Raw genomic sequence first — 18,045 nt, 5'->3', positions numbered from 1 at the left:
GAAATGCAAAAGGGGCTCTGGAACAGAAGGCAGGTGGCTTCATAAGGAGGCAGAAGACGAAAAGCGTGCTCGGTAATTGCAAAGTGTTGGAGGAGGAAGACGTAGGTCACTATGAAGGTGGTTTGTGGGGGGGGGGAGAGTTGCAAAAAAGGGAGTGGGAGGAGACATGGATGTGGGGTGAAGGTGAAAACAGCTGTGCGAAGTAGGATTGCAAAGCAGAAGAAAGAAGTGGCTTCAAAAATAGGGCTGGGAAAGTGAGAAGTAGATTCAGTAGTTACATGGAGCAGGAATGGGAAACTCTAGGGGCTTAATGTGGAGGGAGTGGCAAGGGGGTTGGTGAGCAGAGCAAGCAGGGGCCCAGCCCCTAGTGTAACAGACAAGCATAATACTGTGGCATAAAGCATAAAGTAATAGAAACCCATGTATGTATGTGATAGTATGTTCATACATGTGCACATCTGAATGTGCAGTGAAATGAGCAATAGATTAATAAGTAGGTTGTGTAACTTATTTATATATACTGAATATTCTTTTTTTCTTTTCCTATTTAATCATTTTTGCATTTCTACTTTCTATATTGAATTTGTGTAGCAAAAATGGGGAAAAAAGAACAAGGGGAAAAATATAAAAAGAACAAAAACATAACATTGCAATAGCGTCAATAAAAATGTTCGGTCAAAAAATGAATGAATGAATGAATGCAGGAATGTATTCTGGTTGCTTTTAATATGGGGAAACACTCAAGCAGCCTGGAAATGCACACCTCACATTAGCACAGTGCAGGAAAAGGTTTTTAATGCTATATGCAAAAGCCCTTTCCCATCTCCTTCATAGCAGCCACAACATGGCACACTAACATAGCAGTTAATAATTGCAAGCCACCTTGCTGAGCAAGCCCACCATACCTGATAGTCTGAAAGGGGAGCCCAGCCATTCACTTTCCCTGAGGGAGGCAAGTTATCTGGTCCTTTACGGATTGGCCGAGACAGACCAGCCAAGTCGCCCCAGTTCTTTGCTTCTTCTGGGGGGTGCCTGGCCTCTGTGCTGTCTGCCGAGCTCATGGAGAGCTGCCGCTGTCTTCTGGGGTCCCAGGTGTTCCTGTCAATTAAGACACATTGGATGTTAAAACAGCACCAACTGGACTTCAAGCTCTCTCTCTCTCTCTCTCTCTCTCTCTCTCTCTCTCTCTCTCTCTCTCTCACACACACACACACACACACACACACACACATTATTTCTATCTATCTATGCCACACATATACACACCCCATCAAGCCATACAGAGGCTCATCAGGACCTAAAGAGAAGTGGAAAATCTTCTCCAAACCTGCCACTGCAGAGAAAGGCAAAGTACAATGGGGCAGAGCATCTGCATTGATTGCAGAAGGTGCTAGGTTCAACCCCCAGCTTCTTTAGGCAAGGCTAGGGGGGTCCCTTGTCTAGAAACCCTAGAGAGCTGCTGCCAGTGAGCATAGACAATATGAAGCTAGATGGACCCTTTTTCTGACCTTCCTGTTTTTAGCCAAGAAAGGCTGTAGCTCAGTAGCAGGGCAAGTGCTTTGCCTGCAGGAGGCCCCAGGTTCAATCCCTGGCTTCTCCAAATAAGGCTGAGACAGGCTCCAGCCTCAAACCCTAGAGTTGCTGCCTGTCAGTGCAGATAATATGGAAGTGGACTGAGCATTTCTCTGAACAGGTATAAGGCAGCTTCCTATGTTCCTATCAACTGCAGTTGTTGAGGACAGGAGCAGAGGCCTTCTGCATCGGGGTGGGGGGGTACCTCAAACCCTTGGGACTCTCCCAATGCCACACACTCCTGTTCCTCATCCATTCATATCCCTCAACCGCTTCCCTTTGACTGCTTCTGCCTGGATAGAATGTCCTGCAACTGTGATAATGTGGCTTGCTTGCCTGGTTGGAAAGATGGGGGGGGGGGCAGTGTATATGTGTACAGACACCTCTGCAAGGCAACCTAGCATAGAAAGGTGAGAGTCACGTCCATTGCTCTGTCCACTTTTTCATATGGTCACATGCACCCCTGGCATGCAGCCCCCAGAGAACTGTACATAAGGAAAGGCTGCAGCGCTTGGGACTTTAGTCAAAGAAGAGATGACATGATTGAAGTTCATTAAATTTTGCATGGCATGAAGAAAGTGGGCGGAGAAAAACTTTTCTTCCTCTCTTGTAACAATGGAACTCGGGGGCACCCAAGAAGCTGAATGTTGGAAGCATCAGGACAGATAAAATAAAGACCTTCACAGAGCACACAGCTGAACTACCGAACCTGCTCCTGCAGGAGGCAGTGTTGGCCACCAATTAGGATGGCTTTAAAACAGGACTGGACAAATTCATGGAAGAGAAGGCTATCAACAGCTGTGATGGCTCTGCTCTGTCTCCATGGTCAGAGGCACTAATGCTTTTGAAAATCAGTTGGGAAACCACAGAAGGGGAGAGGGCTCTTGTGCTCAGGTCCTGCTTGCAGTTTTCCTCACAGGCATCTGGTTAGCAACCGTGAGAAAAAGATGTCAGACTAGATAAGACAAATGAGAGCATGGCCCTCCAGCTGAAAAATATTCCCTCCTCCTGCTCTGTGTGCAAAGCAGGCCTCACTATCTTCTGCCTCTCTCACCCACATTCATGGGCACAGCAACCTCTCTGTGTGTTGGTTGAAGAAGGCCCGCTAAGCTGCGGATTCCCTGTCCCACCACTGCTCTTACCATTTTGGCCTCCCGTCCTTATGAGTCTCCTCCTCCTCTTCATCTTCGCTGAACTTCAGTTTCTCAGAGTAATCCACTTCGTCGTGGATCCCTGCAACAACAACAAAAGAGATGGAGGGTGGTTAGCTCACTTCCCTGAAATTATCTGTACATCCTACGCCTGGCTGGGCCTGTCACTCAAAACCAACAGGGCACAAAAGGCCAAAGATCTCAGAAACCAGCTCTGCAGTAACTCAGAGGAGCAGGGCTTTTTAGTGTGGTGCCCATGTTCTGTGGAATAGCATTCCTTTCAATATACAACAGGCGCCCACCATCTCCACTTTGCAGAAAGAGCTGAAGGCATTTTTGTATCGACATTTTTTCCCAGCTGGATAAAAGGTCTTTACTACAAATGTTCGCTGATTAGGGGTTTAGGTCTTGTTTTAAATGTATTTTTCATTTCTATATTTTTAGCTTCTTTAATTACCTTATGCGTAAATTGCCTTGAGCTGGCAATTTATAAGTTAATGGTTAATGGTAATAACAAAAAATATCAGCATGGCCCCTGGATTCCCTCCCGCTGCACATAGCGTGCACTGCTTAGGGACTATTAAAATATTAAGCTGTTTAGAAATGCTTTTAAATAAACAAACAAAAATAGTGAACTACCCTACCGGGTTGGCACTAGAGAAAGACGTCACCACCTTCCATCAATGCAATGCTTTGGGGTTTTTGTATTTTTGTTTTACTATAATCACGGGTGGGCAGAAGGAGAAGGGACCCATGTGAGCCACCAAGGGAAAGCGGAGGGATGGGACCCAGAAATTGAACACTACAGCCTGGCCACAGAGCCCAAACTCACACAAGCGGGCCTTTTACCTGCCCATCCATCGTCTGCATCATTATCAAGTTCATCCAGCCCCTTCAGGTTCTCTGCATTGATGATAGTGGGCCGGGGAACCCGCTCCCCTTGCGGCCGGGCAGGGCGCAAGACCCCAAGCCGGTTTTCTTTTCTGTGGAGGACAAGGCAGAAAGACATTGTGTGCCTGCTAAGGAAGTGTGCACAGCCGACAAAGGGACAGGGTGAGCTGCCTAAAGTAAGCAGCGAGGGTTGGTGCAGCAAACAAGGTGGCCACGCTGTGCTTGCGCACTCAGCAGTCAGCTGTGCCTGCTACTTCCTGGACAGGTCTCAAGGCCAAACAAGCCGAAACACGAGCAATTCACCAGTGGTATCTTCCAGTCGAAGGAAAGCTTTAGCCTATGGCATTTCCGAGAAGTAAATAGCACCCACCCCTGTGCTATTAGCCTTGGAAGATATCATTGCCATCATCATTATAACCCCCCTTCATCACATGGGATCACAGAGTGATGTACAAATGAAACAAAATACACAAATGGGATGTGAGCAGCAGGGTTAAACCCCCTTCCCATTGCCATGGCTGTCATTCCATCATCTCCCCCACCTCCCCAGCGCTGTTTTTAACCAGAGAGAAGTACGTAGTGTCTATTTTCTTGGCCAACCTGGAATATTCCAACACCTATCAGTCCTGGCCAGCATGACTATCTTGGAATACAACACCCCTCAGCCCTGACTAGCCCAGTCATTTGTGGACTAATACTCCCATCAGTCTTGACCAACACAGCTATCTTGGACTATAACTCTCACCAGTCGTGACCAGTGCTGCAGCAAAGGCTCAGCTGCTGTGACAGATGAGCCAGATGTTCTGATAATGCTCCTTGCCTTTAAATAACTTAAGAAAAGCCTTGCTGGATCAGGGCCACGGCCCATCCAGCCCCGCATCCTCTTCTCACAGTGGCCAGCCATATTCCTGCGGGAAACAGGCAAGCAGGACTCGAGCAAAAGAGCACTCTCCCTTCCTGTGGTCTCCAGCACTACTGGTCTTGGAAACAGAACACAGCCATCATAGCTGTCTAACTAGCAACAGCCTTACCCATCTTGGTCGTTGGTCTGATATTGTCTGAAAGGGACACGGGGCTCCAGGCGAAACTGTGGGAGGGGGAAGGACCCGCGGTCCACCGGCCCAGGAGTCTCGGATGGTTGGTTTGAGCACATCTGGAAAGAAATGAATAAGAGTTCAAAACTCAAAAGTTCAAAACACAAGTGTCAAAAGAGAAAGCAAGAAGGAGAAGACTCACAAAAGCTGGTAGCATGTCATGGTAAGTTGGGGGTTGGTAGGCATTGGCCATGAACTGCGAAGCCCCCTTGCGGATCGGCTGAGTAGAGCGGAGAGAGGGCTCCTTAAGGTCACTGGCGTTTGCTGAGGAGGGGGCTCCGTCTCCTGCGCTGGAGGTCTTGCAGCCCAGCTCAGCCAGGGAGGCGGTCAAAGATGCAGCAGGGGTTATGTTTCTGCCGCCGCCCTCCCTCCAACTCGTGACATCTGTGTGGAGGGGTAACCACAGTTCTAAGATGAACATCATCATCATCATCATCATCATCATTATTAAATTTTGTATACTGCCCTATACCCGCAGGTCTCAGGGCAGTTCACAGGATAAAATCACAATATAAAAACACAAAATACATAATCAAAATAAAAACAAAGAGAACCTGATAACCCCCCTCCCTAACACATTTTAAAAGGGCATTGGATGTGAATGTTAAAGAGGAATGTTTTTGTCTGGCTACAGCTGCTGCTTCTGCTACTAGGAAATATAAAGAACAGTTTGTTTGTTTTGAAAATGAAATGGCTGTATTGTTACTACTTATCACCTCCCATGCTCTTAACTCAATCCACAGGTACCATTTGAAACATTAAGGCAGTGTTCACCAGCCTGAGGCCCTCTAGACATTTTAGACTACAACTGCCAAGACCCAGTCAACATGGCTAAGAGTAAGGGTTGATGTGGACATATAGTCTAAAACATCTGGTGGGAATCAGTTTGGGAAAGGCTGCTTAATACTGGAAAACAGCAGCTATGGGCCCTTATGTCAGAGATGGGGAGCCAATGGAACTCCAGATATTATTGACTATAATTCTCATCATCCCTGGCCACTGAGGGCTGATGGAAACTGGAGTCCAACAGTATCAGGAGGGCTGCAGGGTCCCCACCTCTGCCTTATATGAATGTATATGAAAGCCTTGAATCTTGCAGGGAGTACGGTGGAGATATGACATATTGAATTCAGAATGTTGGCTGCTTTATTAATGGGAAATGTCAACTCTTGGGAGTTCCACATTGTGAAAATGGCAAATAAACCAGAACTCTGCTTCAGAACTAGCAAAATACACCACTGACTGAACACACAGCTGAGTTTTTCAAAGGTTCCTATCAAGGGAAGCTGGTCAGCAGGGCAAGGTGGGGCAGAGCCCTACCAGAAGCATTTTTTCTGTACCATAATCCATAGCATTAGTCCAACAGTCCTAGGTCTCCCCCCCCTCCCCACCTCCCCACCCCAGCCCCAACCCTATTCATAAACCTCCTATAATCCCTGGAGTATTTGCTGTCCATTTACTCTGCTGGCCAATCACAGCTGTGCACAATACAGTAAATCACAAACATCACTATGGCCAACAGGTTCCACCTTTCACCCTTGTCTCCAAGCGGAAAAGGGGGAGCTGGAGGTGCCAAGTGTTCACAGTACCCTTGTAAGAGACAAGGACAGGGAGAAAACACCAAAACAAACCGGCTGTCCTCTAGTCTAGGCCACCCACCAGGCCCATGTTCCTAGTGTTGTCTTTTCCATCTTACATTTTCCTATCTTGTGTCCCTGGACTCAACAAAACATTTCCACCGCTCTGCAAAATCAACAATCTGAAACCTTCCTTCTCTTGTTTGAACAAGTTTGATTAACTTATCCATTTCTGTCTGATTCCATATATCTTACGAACAAATTCCATTCCTTTTTTGGAGCTTGCTGACACTTCTGTTTCTGGGTTCACGCTGGGTTGGCAGCTACCAACAAGATGTATTCTTGTGATTTTAGGTTTGTAACCATTTCATCCCCGATTACATTAAAACAGAATCAATACTGGGCTGAGTCTCAAGAGTGGTTCCTATTAGAGTTACAGCCTATACTATCTGCCTCCAATGATTAGTCATGAATGGGCATTCCCACCATGTATGGAGAAAAATGTGCATTTCCAGCATTTAAATCAATTTACTGTGAATATTCCATTCAATCTTGCAAGTGCTAAGTACCACCTTCAGGAGCAATTTAGGCCCTATCTGCACTATATGTTTAAAGGAGCATCATAGCACTTTAAACACTCATGGCTTCCCCCAAAGCATCTTGGGAAGTGTGGATTGTTAAGATTGCTGTGCGTTGTTAGGAGACCCCTATTCCCACACAAAGCTAAAAATACCTGAGAGGCTTAGTAATCAATCCCTCTTCCCAGGGAACTCTAAGAACTGCAGTTTTATTATGAAAGGGCCTCCTAACAGCTCTTAAAATTTAACAAACTACAGCTCCCAGAATCCTTGGGGGGAAAGCCATGGTTGTTTAAAGTGGTAGGATACTGCTTAATAAATAGCGCAGATGGGGGCGTTATATTGTGCCACTGAGGTGTTTGAACATCTGTGTGTACATCTGAGGCCAGGAAATGAGTCTGCTACAGTGAAAGGAGGACTCTGGCTCCTACTGTTTACGTACTCTGGGGGCGGAGGCTTGGTCCGGGCCCATACGACGGATCTAAGACGCCCTTTTCTTTGCCAGCCTTGTCCTGCTTGCCAGCTGCTTTCAGCGTTGGAAACTCCTCGGGAGAGAAGGATAACTGTCGGCTTGAGGCCCTTGAACCTGATGAGGGGGGAGAAAAGAGGAACAAGGTGATCAGGCAGAGAGGCTGGGGCTCCATGCTCCAAAAACTATCCCTCCTTCTTAGCTGGAGAGACAAAACCAGAAGAACAAAATATGCACAACGGCCTATATGTTACGGCAACTTCCGTTTCACGTGCTTTCAAGGCACATGTGACCACTGACAAGGATACCTTTTTTGGCCCCAGAAGGGGGTGGGCCTATGTGCGCCCCGCCAACATGTGCAATGACCCAGAACACAACCTCTGCACAAACGGGGGGGGGGGGTTGCCTATACTTACCACCTTCTGGTCCGGCTGGCTTTCCATTCAGCTGTGCCCATGACTTTGGTCCACCTGGCACTGAATTTGTACTCTGTGGAAGAAGACAAAAAGAGAATGAAGAAGAGTCCAGCTGGATCAGGACCTGACAGCTTTGGGATTTAATATGAATGGGCAGACTGGCAACCCATGTCCAAGAGAGTTGAGCAGACAAGGAAAGCAGCACTTTTCAATCAAAGATGGAATGTGCATGGGGCATGAAAAACCAATATGATTCTCTCACCTCCTGACTGATTGACTGCGTCAGCTTCTGTAAACTGGAGACAGATTTCTGCAAATCCTGCTGCGGCAGCAACTCCTGCGGCTGTGCGGCCGTGGCACTGGAACTGGGGGAAGGCAAGAACAGGGGAGAGTTAAAACACTGCACATGCTATGTGGGCCAAGCCCCAAAATCAAGACCAGCTCAAAAGACATCTGCCATTAAGCCACAACTGCAGCCTAAGCCCTCTCTACACTGCAACCAAGCCCTGAACAACTTGGCCCAGAATACCCACAGAGACCGCCTGAACCCTTATATCCCAGATCAATCACCAAGATAGCCTGCAAGAGTATCTCTGGCCATTCCCTGACTTGGTGAGGCTCATTTGATGACCATGAGAGATTGAGCTTTTAGTGTCATTGCCCCAGTCCTGTGGAACAGGCTGCCAACTGAGATTCAGCTGGCACCGGCTGTGCCAACTTTTAAGTGCCTGCTGAAAACATTTGTATTCCGTCAGGCCTATACAGGCAATTAAGAGTATATCTGTCACAATGGTCTACTGAAGTATGTTTTTCTTGAAAAGATTTTTGGTTTTTACTTTTTTAATTGGTTTTACTGTACTGTTTTATATTGCTGTAAATCGCTGTGATGTATTTTTATGATGCGGCAGTATATAAATATTTTCTACAAATAAAATAAATTTGTGCGCTGCAGTCTATTATTTGATTATTGATGTAAACCTCCAAAACGTATTTTGTATAGCTAAGTTTTTACCTCTATCTTCAGTACATCTTATTTTATTTTATTGCTATGGCTAGTGGCTGATGCAAATAAACATTCTTCTGATCCGATCTGCGCTGCAGCAGTTTAGCAAGCATGATGAGACTCCAGCCTTTTCCACAGCTTGGAAGTTTCAGCAGAGAGTTGGAACTGACCTGGCAGTTCTGTGGTGGTCCTCCATTCCCAGCTCAAAGTCTGGGAGCTGCTTGGACACCTGCACCACCACACTGAGCATCTCAGCAAGCTCTCACCACCCTTCTCCATCCCCAGAAGTCTTCTCTCACCACCCTTCTCCATCCCCAGGAGTCATTGTCCAGTGTGAAAGGAAAAAGTCTAGGCCAGTCTTGGGCGTGCATACCTCACCCCCATCATCTTCTAGTGCAGCCGCAAAAAAAAGGGGGTTTGGAAAAATATTGCTTCTGTTTTTTATTAACAGCAGTTGACCACACTGTTGGCAAGCAATGGACTCAGCATTAGCTGTGGTTTGCTTGAAACAAAGCCAATGGAGCCAATATTCCATGGGTTCCTTGTGATTAAGCATAGATGGTTAATCTGCTCCATTCCAAAAATCCTCTGGTAAGGAAGTCATAACTTTTTTAAGTGGTATTGTTGTGCTTTAAATGTATGGTGTGAATCGGGCATAACATTGGATACAACTCAATGCTGGTTATACTCAGAGCAGACCCATTAATGGACGTAACTTAGCTCTATTTATTTCAGCAGGTGTACTTTAACATCCATTATCTATGCTCTGGTGACCTCTAGGTTAGATTACTGTAACAAGTTATATGTAGGGTTGCTTCTAAAGATGGTTCAGAAACATCAGCTGGTGCAAAATTCAGCAGCCAGGCTGTTCACTGGGGCAAGATGGTTTGAGCATATAACGCCAATCCTGGCCTGTCTACACTGCCAATTAGTTTCTGAGCCAATCTAAAGTGCTGGTTTTGAGCTATAAAGCCTTGAAAAGCTCAAGACCACAATACTTCAAGGACCACCTCTCCCCATATGAACCGACCTAGATGCTGTGATCAGGTGCCCCCTCCATGAGTGGTCTGGAGAGTGGCAACACAAGAACAGGTCTTTTTGCAGTGGCTCCCCATCTGTGGGTTGCTCTCCCTATAGAGTCCTCGTTACATTATCTTTAGGCGCCAGACAAAGTACCCTCTTCTCTCAAGCCTTTACCTGATTACACAATCATGGGCTTTTAAACCAGGGGGTGGGGCGTTTGTTGCTTTGTTATTACTTTATGTTTGTGTTTTTATACTGTAAACCACCTTGTAATTCTCAAATGAAGGGTGGTCTAGAAATAAAATAAATAATAAAAATACTTGGAGAACTCAAGCTGAATGCAGAAGGCACTGCCTCCTGCAAGCAAAGGACCAGGGGTTGAGGGTGGTGCTCCTCCTCCTCCCCCTACCTCTTTTGGTCTGGCGGGTCCTGCTTGTTTGCCCATCCTGTGCCGTCCTTGGGTACGATGATGATATTAGGGTCGTTTCCTTTGTTCTCAGACTTCAAACTTGGCAAATTGGCAGGAGGTGGCATGCGCCGGGCAGCAGCAACTTTCCCAAGACTCTGTAAGCCATGTCTAGGAATAACTGGAGAGGGAGAGCTATTTTAATTTTTATTATTATTGCTATCATTACCAAATAAAACCATCACCCCTTCACACTAAGCTCCCAGCATAGGTTGCAACAATTAAAACACAACATTAAAAAGGGACTCCTGACCGTTAAGTCCAGTTGTGAACAACTCTGGGGCTGTGGCGCTCATCTCGCTTTACTGGCCGAGGGAGCCAACGTTTGTCTGCAGAAGGTTTTTCCGGGTCATGTGGCCAGCATGACTAAGCCGCTTCTGGCAAAACCAGAGCAGCGCACGGAAACGCCGTTTACCTTCCCGCCGGAATGGTATCTATTTATCTACTTGCACTTTGATGTGCTTTCAAACTGCTAGGTGGCAGGAGCAGGGACCGAGCAACGGGAGCTCACCCCATCGCAGGGATTCGAACTGCCAACCTTCTGATCAGCAAGGCTAGGCTCTGTGGTTTAGACCACAGTGCCACCCGCATCCCTTTAAAACATTTAAAACAGTTTAAAGACAACTTGCAATCACAGAAACAAGGTAAAGGTAAAGGTACCCCTGCCCGTACAGGCCAGTCTTGCCAGACTCTAGGGTTGTGCGCTCATCTCACTCTATAGGCCGGGAGCCAGCGCTATCCGCAGACACTTCCGGGTCACGTGGCCAGCGTGACAAGCTGCATCTGGCGAGCCAGCGCAGCACACGGAACGCCGTTTACCTTCCCGCTGGTAAGCGGTCCCTATTTATCTACTTGCACCCGGAGGTGCTTTCGAACTGCTAGGTTGGCAGGCGCTGGGACCGAATGACGGGAACGCACCCCGCCGCGGGGATTCGAACCGCCAACCATGCGATCGGCAAGTCTTAGGCGTTGAGGTTTTACCCACAGCGCCACCCGCGTCCCTCACAGAAACAAGGTGCAGCCTAAAAATATACACCCATCAAAAGATGAGACTTAAGCATTAAAAGGAAACTATATGGCGAAGGTGCCTCGGGGGGGGGGGTTCCACAGCCTAGGGGCAGCCTCAGAGAAGGTCCTCTCCCAGGCCACCCCCACCCTGAACTTCTGAGGGAGGCAGTACCAGGAGAGCTCTCTCTGCCAATCTTAGCACCTAATAAAGTGCGTAGGGAAGGACACAGTCTTTTAGCTATTGGAGTCCTAAAATCAGCAGGGAATGTTCAAAAGAAAAAAGGGGGGGAGAGGTTGGGTGTTAATAAAGAAAAACCACAAGAATTAGCACACTTTCCAACCAAATGCAATACATATGTACAGCATCCATAAAGATTTTAACAAAACAAAAAGAAGCTGCACATATAAATATAACGCTTATATCTCCAATAACACACTGGGTAGAGTAATTAAAGAGAACAAAAATGAAGACAGTACCAGGACAGAGGTTGGGGATCGATGGTATCTAACACTGAGTAAACTGGCAAAAATGTATAAATCTAAATCAAATACATGTTGGAAATGTAAATTGAAAGAGGGTTCTTTTTATCATATGTGGTGGTCTTTTAGTAATGTTAAAGCTTACCGGGAAATGATATATAATGAAACGAAAAGGATGTTTAAAATAAGCTTTGTAAAAACAAACAAACCCAAAAGCTTTTCTTTTGGAAATATAGGGACAGACTATCTAAACTGTATAGAAATTTATTCATGTACACTACTCAGTGGCGGAGCTTCATGCTCCAGCACTGGGGGCGGAGGGCAGGCGGGGGCAGGGCTGGCACACCGCCCGTAGTGGCGTGGCGTGCATCTTGGGGGTGTGGCCTGCCGCCCATAGGGCCGTGGCACCCCGCCGGGATCATGCCATTGGGGGCACGCCTCTTTCTCCGCCAGTGATGCTACTACAGCAGCAAGAATGTTGCTTGCCCCAAAATGGAAAAAAGTCCTCCCAGCAAAGGAAGAATGGATACAAAAAATTATGGAATATCCAGAAATGGCAAAACTTACTGGAAAATAAGAAATCAAGATAACAAACTTTTTATAAAAGAGTGGAAATGGTTTATTGACTTTTTACAGATAAATTGTAAACAGATAAAAACATTGGCAGGATTATTGTAATAACCTGCAGTTTCATAAGAGTATATATTTAAAGAAAATGAGCAATAATAAATGAGCAAATTAAGTTAATTTGGATATGCAGAAGATATTAAAAAATAAATTAAAGGAACCGCAGAAAGAGGGGGAAGGAAGTCAAGTTTTGAAATGTCAAAATGATTATAAAATTAGTGAAATGTATAAAATTAGTGAAATGTATAAAAAGTATATATTTTTTATTTTTAAAGAGAGGTGGGGGAGGTATAAAAAAGGCACATAAAATATAATACTCGAGAATCAACTTAAGTTATCCCTTATTTTTGAAAGAGTGGGAGGAATGATGACTCCTGCAAACTCGCCCACTGGTGCAATTATTCAACTGAATCAGCCAGATCCATTTAAATGCAGCTGGGGTGACTGGCCATGTTTCATATTATAAGCGTACTCAATAAAATCATATCAAATAGAAAGGAAATTATTCTTGCTTTGACCTCTAGATATGCTCAGTTTATACACTGATCTTTCTAAAAGAGCAATCTCCCAGACCTTGGAGGGATTAAATTGTTTCAAGTCATCCCTCACTTGCTTTCATAGCTACGAGCACTGGCCTTGGATGCACAAACAGAAGCACAAATGCCCTTCCACAAAGCCCTATCACCCAGGTCACTGTTATCTGCACTGATCGGTTGACGTCCTCCAGGATTTGAGACAGTGAGTTCTTCTGCAGTCCCTGTGTTCAGATGTCAGAAGAATCTAAGACCTTTGGCATGCAAAGCTGATGCTTTGCCACTGAGCCTTGAACCTTCCTCCTACCAGGCTAGTAGCTTATGTGAGCTTATTTGCAAGGCAACTGTTATTGCACAGAAGACTGTCCATGAATCCAAAGCCTCTAGCCCATAGTTCCCTCTCCGCTTCCCTCCAAGTTTACTCCCTCCTTCTTGCTTACCTGTGGTCCTGATAGCTTCTACTGACTTTCCTTTATACTTATCAAACAGGCTGAGAGTGGAGTACTTGCTTTTCCCATCCTTTCCCTTGGTAAGTTGCCCCAAACGATCGGACATTGCGATGAAATGTCATCTAGTAAAGAAATTTCTCTGCGCCGCTCCCGATCTGCCTGAGGTGCGGGGGAGGAGAAAAGCAGTACAGTAAAAAAAAAAAACACACACACACACCACATTTTTACATAAAGGACAATATCAATCTGCATTCTAGGCATCTTATTGACCTGTTTTTGTTATTATTGTTATTATTTATTAAATGTGTTAATAGTTTTTTGTCATAGCCCCTCAAAGCTATGACAAAGAAAAATACTCATATTCATATATTACTATTATTCTATATGTTTAATTTGTACAGCACCCTTCATTCAAAGACCGCAGGGAAGTTCACAACATAAAGAATGAAAATACATAATAAAACAAAAAACAAACCAATATTCCCCTCCCACAAACAGATTTAAAAGGCCACAGAATGTTAATCACCCAGAGGCTCAGCGATAAAGAAATGTTTTTGCCTTGCACCTAAAGATGTGCAATGAAGGCACAAAGTGAGCGTCCCTGGGGAGAGCATTCCACAAGCATGCCTGTTCTCATTCTGTCACCTTCCAGGCTTCTCATGGAGGGGCCACATAAAGAAGGGCATCAGACGATGGGTGCAGGGTCTGGGTCGGTTCATGTGGGGAGAGGTGGTCCTTGAGGTATTGTGGTCCTGAGCCGTTTAAGGCTTTATAGGTCAAAACCAGCACTTTGAATTGAGCATGGAAACTAATTGGCAGCCAGTGCGGCTGTGCCAGGATTGGTGTAATCCTGTGCTCAAACCGCCTAACTCCAGTGAGCAACCTGACTGCTCAAGATTCCAAACCTTCAGAGGAAGCCCTACTCATTACACATTGCAGTAATCCATGGGTAAGCAAACTAAGGCCCGGGGGTAGGATCTGGCCCAATCACCTTCTAAATCCGGACTGTGGACGGTCCAGGAATCAACGTGTTTTTACATTAGTAGAATGTGTCATTTTATTTAAAATGCATCTCTGGGTTATTTGTGGGGCATAGGAAGTCGTTCATTCCCCCCGCCCCAATATAGTCCGCCCCCCCCCACAACATCTGAGGGACAGTGGACCGGTCCCCTGCTGAAAATGTTTGCTGACCCCTGCAGTAATCTAACCTAGAGGCTACCAGAGCAGACAACAGAAGCTAGGCTATCCCTGTCAAGATAGGGGCTCAGCTGGACCACTAGCTGAAGCTGATGGAAGGCACTCCACACCACTGAGGCCACCTAAGCCTCAATCAAAGCAAAAGATCCAGAAGTACCCCTGCCCCTCCTCCTTCAGAGGGGGTGCAACCCCATCAGGAGCAGGCAACCTCCCATCCATCCATTCTAAGCAACCCCCACGAACGGAGCCTCGGTCTTATCTGGATTGAGCTTCAGTTTTTTGGCTCTCATCCTGTCCATTACCAAGGCAAGATAATGGTCCAGTACATCCACTGCCGCCACAGCTGCAGATGTAAAAGAAAAATACAGCTGTGTGTCTTCAGCAAACTGCTGACAACATACTCCAAAACTCTGATGACCCCACACAGCAGTTTCATGAAGTTGTTAAATACATAGGGGATAAAATTGAACCCTGAGGAGCCCCACATTGAAGGCTCCACAGGAAAAGCGCGCCCACATGCACACACACCACCTTCTGGAAATGACCAAAACTAGCATTAAAAAAAAATTCCAAAAAGACATTCCTTTTTATTCAACTATCTATGACCTTTTTACATATGTGGGGGATGTTTTAATGTAGCTGTTACTGTTTTTAACAGAATTCATAGAATCATGAAATTGTAGGGCCCCTCCTAACTCTACAATTCTATGAATTCTATTAAGAACAACAACACCTACATTAAAACATCACATATATGCAAATAGGCTTATACTTGAGTATATATGGTAGTTTCATTGATGCACAGGAAACTGAGATGGTGCTCCTGCTAAAGGGCAAGAAGCTACAGGAAAAAAGCAGCTGCAGGGAACAACTCATGGTTTCAGTTGTCTCTACAAAATGCACAGAGTATGGGAAACAAACAAGATGAACTGGAGTTTTTAATACAGGATGGCAGGCATTACTGAATTGCAGACATTACTGAAACCTGGTGGGATGAGACTCATGACTGGAATATAGGAATTGAGGGGTATAACCTGTTCAAAACGAATAGACCAAACAGGAACGGAGTAGCAGCAGAATTGTATGTAGTCAGCTGTTAACAACAACTGTTGCTCTCCAGAGTCCGAGGGGGGGGGGGGGCGTCCATACTTTCCTTTGGTCCCAGGATGTAGAACATTTTGGACCAACATTCCACACCCACAAGAACTGGGCACTTTATGTTAATTCCTCCATAAAGAAAGCCTACTGATTTATTTAAAACAGCCAAGATTTCAGGAGGATAACTTGTCCTGTGGGTTCTCTTTAAACAACCCTTCCGTGTTAGAAAATGAGTCCACTGAGGTTGTTTGTGTTTGTTTCCCAAGTTTATTAAGTTGCTTTGCTATGGCTCTAAGGCCGCTGGGACTTCATAAGGACTGGTGTGTGTGTGTGTGTGTGTGTGTGTGTGTGTGTGGTGTGGGGAAGGGAGGGAGGGAAAGAGGGAAAGAGAGAGAGAGAAAGAAGTGGTGGCCAAATAACACCCGCGGGTGGGCCAGATGCAAAAGTAGAGCAACAAATTTAGAATTCACGCTTCTACAGTAGGCTGGTTTCTGCATATACTCACAAACCCTTCTCTATTCCCCATCCAGGCAAGCAAGTGGCAATTTCAGAGTTTAAGGAGACTCTTTGCAGCCAAGCAAAAACACTCAAGGGAGATGCAAAGCAGGGCTGGTGAGAGGTGTGGCTGGGGGAAATTATGAGGGCAGGACAGAGAGGTCTGGAGGGCCACTTCCAGCCCCTGGGCCTGGAGTTCCTCCACTCTGACCAGAGCGAGGCAAAGAGTGATGGCGAACCCATCACAAGTCCCCAAGCACACGAAGGCTTGGCATGCTCCCCAGATTTTCATCAGCAAAACAGCATTAATGCAAATAAAGACCCAAATAATCTACCTATTTGCAGTTGCTTTTCCTGTTGTGGCAATATCAGCTCAGTCTTTTCTGCATAATGAGTTAGTGCTACTCATTAGGTCTGGATCGCTGTGGCCTTGGCAGCAACAGGGATGTGAGAAAGGCCCAATAGCGACCGGCCTGCGCCTGGCAATTTAACAGAATCAAAGCGATTGCACGCATGCATATACAACAGGAAAACAGTGACTCATCAACCTGCACACTCTGCGCACTCCCATTGACAACACAATTCCCCAGATCCTTGCAGGAAGGGGAACATTTGCAGCAGCAGATGTCAGATGGTTAACAGAGGATGGAGAAGAAGAAGAAGAAAGGAGAGGGCAGGTGGTAATTCTTCAAGAAAAGCCAGCGAAACAGATCACAGTGTGGAGAGAAGCCCTAGCAACCACCCTTTCTCGCAATCCCAGTTCGCATCGGAACAATGACAGAGGAACGAATAAACAACTGCCACATCTCAAGGAAGGATGTTCAGAGAGTATTACCATCAAAAAGGTTTCTTGAGAGCTGCTTGGGCTGGATCCCCTCATGCCTTTCCAAAAGTGGCCCAGCCCCAGTCACATGTAAAGAAGGAAGGTGGTGAAATTTAAAGCACAAAAGGTGCACAGGCAAGAAAGGGGGCTGACCCATGACTGCCTGCCCCCCTCAAGGCCATGAAGCTCACTGGGTGTGACTCTGGGCCAGTCACTACCTCTAAGCCTATAACATATCTCATAGGGTTTTCGTGGGGATTAAATGGGGGGGGGGAGAATCTTATGTACCACATTAAGCTCCTTGGAGGAAAGTGAGAAAAATGCAATAAAATAAGTAAATAAATAGTACTAGAAAGGTGTTGGTAGGACACTGGTTAGGAGAGGGTATGTAGAGAAGGGCAGAAGAAGGAAAACTACCAAGTGGGTGCTTGCCTCCCACCTGTGTCTCACACTCTCACCCTTTTACACATGGCTGGGGGATAAACCAGTGTTTAAATACTTGGGTCGGCCACTACACTGTGACAAGGGAAGGGAGATATATCGCCCTCAAGACATTGCTTTGGCTCCACCTGCCATCAGCCTGAGCCAGCGTGGCCAACGTTCAGGGATGGGAGTTGGGAGTTCTGCAAACCCCTGCTCTAAACAGTGCAAACCTATAAATAGTTATTTTGCCAGTGAAATACCTAGGCAAGCTGCAGAGGAAGGGGCTGCTTGTTCCTCAGTCCCACTCTGCTGGGCATGAATAAAAGGCACCTGCTAGAACCAGCCAGATTGACTGAAGCACGTACAGTTCTTATTCTTATTCTCTATAGCCACAACTTTCACATCAGCTCTGGTTACCCAGATGCTTCCAGAAACAGTCAAAGTGCTGGTGATTACCTCGAGAGCTCTACATCATGGGGCCAGATCTGGCCCAATTGCCTTCTAAATCTGGCCCGCGGATGGTCCAGGAATCAGCATGTTTTTACATGAGTTGAATGCGTCCTTTTATTTAAACTGCACCTATGGGTTATTTGTGGGGCATAGGAATTTGTTCTCCCCCCCAAAAAAAATACTAGTCCCCCCATCACAGGGTGTGGACCAGCCCCCTGCTGA

General features: G+C 46.1%; 1 protein-coding gene across 21 annotated transcripts in view; it reads right to left on the bottom strand.

Moving 5' to 3' along the window:
- The window catches only part of PRRC2B (proline rich coiled-coil 2B), a gene marked incomplete at its 3' end in the record, with an annotated part of 64,340 nt that overhangs the window by 34,415 nt on the left and 11,880 nt on the right, over positions 1-18,045 (bottom strand). For all 21 annotated transcript variants that reach the window (XR_014559985.1, XR_014559986.1, XM_083721282.1 and 18 more), the window contains exons 2-11: positions 13,329-13,496; positions 10,184-10,361; positions 8,011-8,113; positions 7,749-7,821; positions 7,306-7,449; positions 4,851-5,092; positions 4,646-4,767; positions 3,573-3,706; positions 2,715-2,805; positions 906-1,098 (exon numbers count right to left, since the gene is read on the bottom strand). Coding sequence is in view for 19 of the 21 variants with exons in the window: in XM_083721282.1 (XP_083577408.1) it covers positions 906-1,098; positions 2,715-2,805; positions 3,573-3,706; positions 4,646-4,767; positions 4,851-5,092; positions 7,306-7,449; positions 7,749-7,821; positions 8,011-8,113; positions 10,184-10,361; positions 13,329-13,443 (1,395 nt within the window). The remainder of the gene's footprint in view (positions 1-905; positions 1,099-2,714; positions 2,806-3,572; positions 3,707-4,645; positions 4,768-4,850; positions 5,093-7,305; positions 7,450-7,748; positions 7,822-8,010; positions 8,114-10,183; positions 10,362-13,328; positions 13,497-18,045) is intronic.

Source organism: Podarcis gaigeae, assembly GCF_964106915.1.
Source record: "Podarcis gaigeae genome assembly, chromosome: Z".
NCBI lineage: Eukaryota > Metazoa > Chordata > Lepidosauria > Squamata > Lacertidae > Podarcis > Podarcis gaigeae.
The sequence above is the reverse complement of the archived record's forward strand: the minus strand, read 5'-3'. Positions and strand labels throughout refer to the sequence as shown.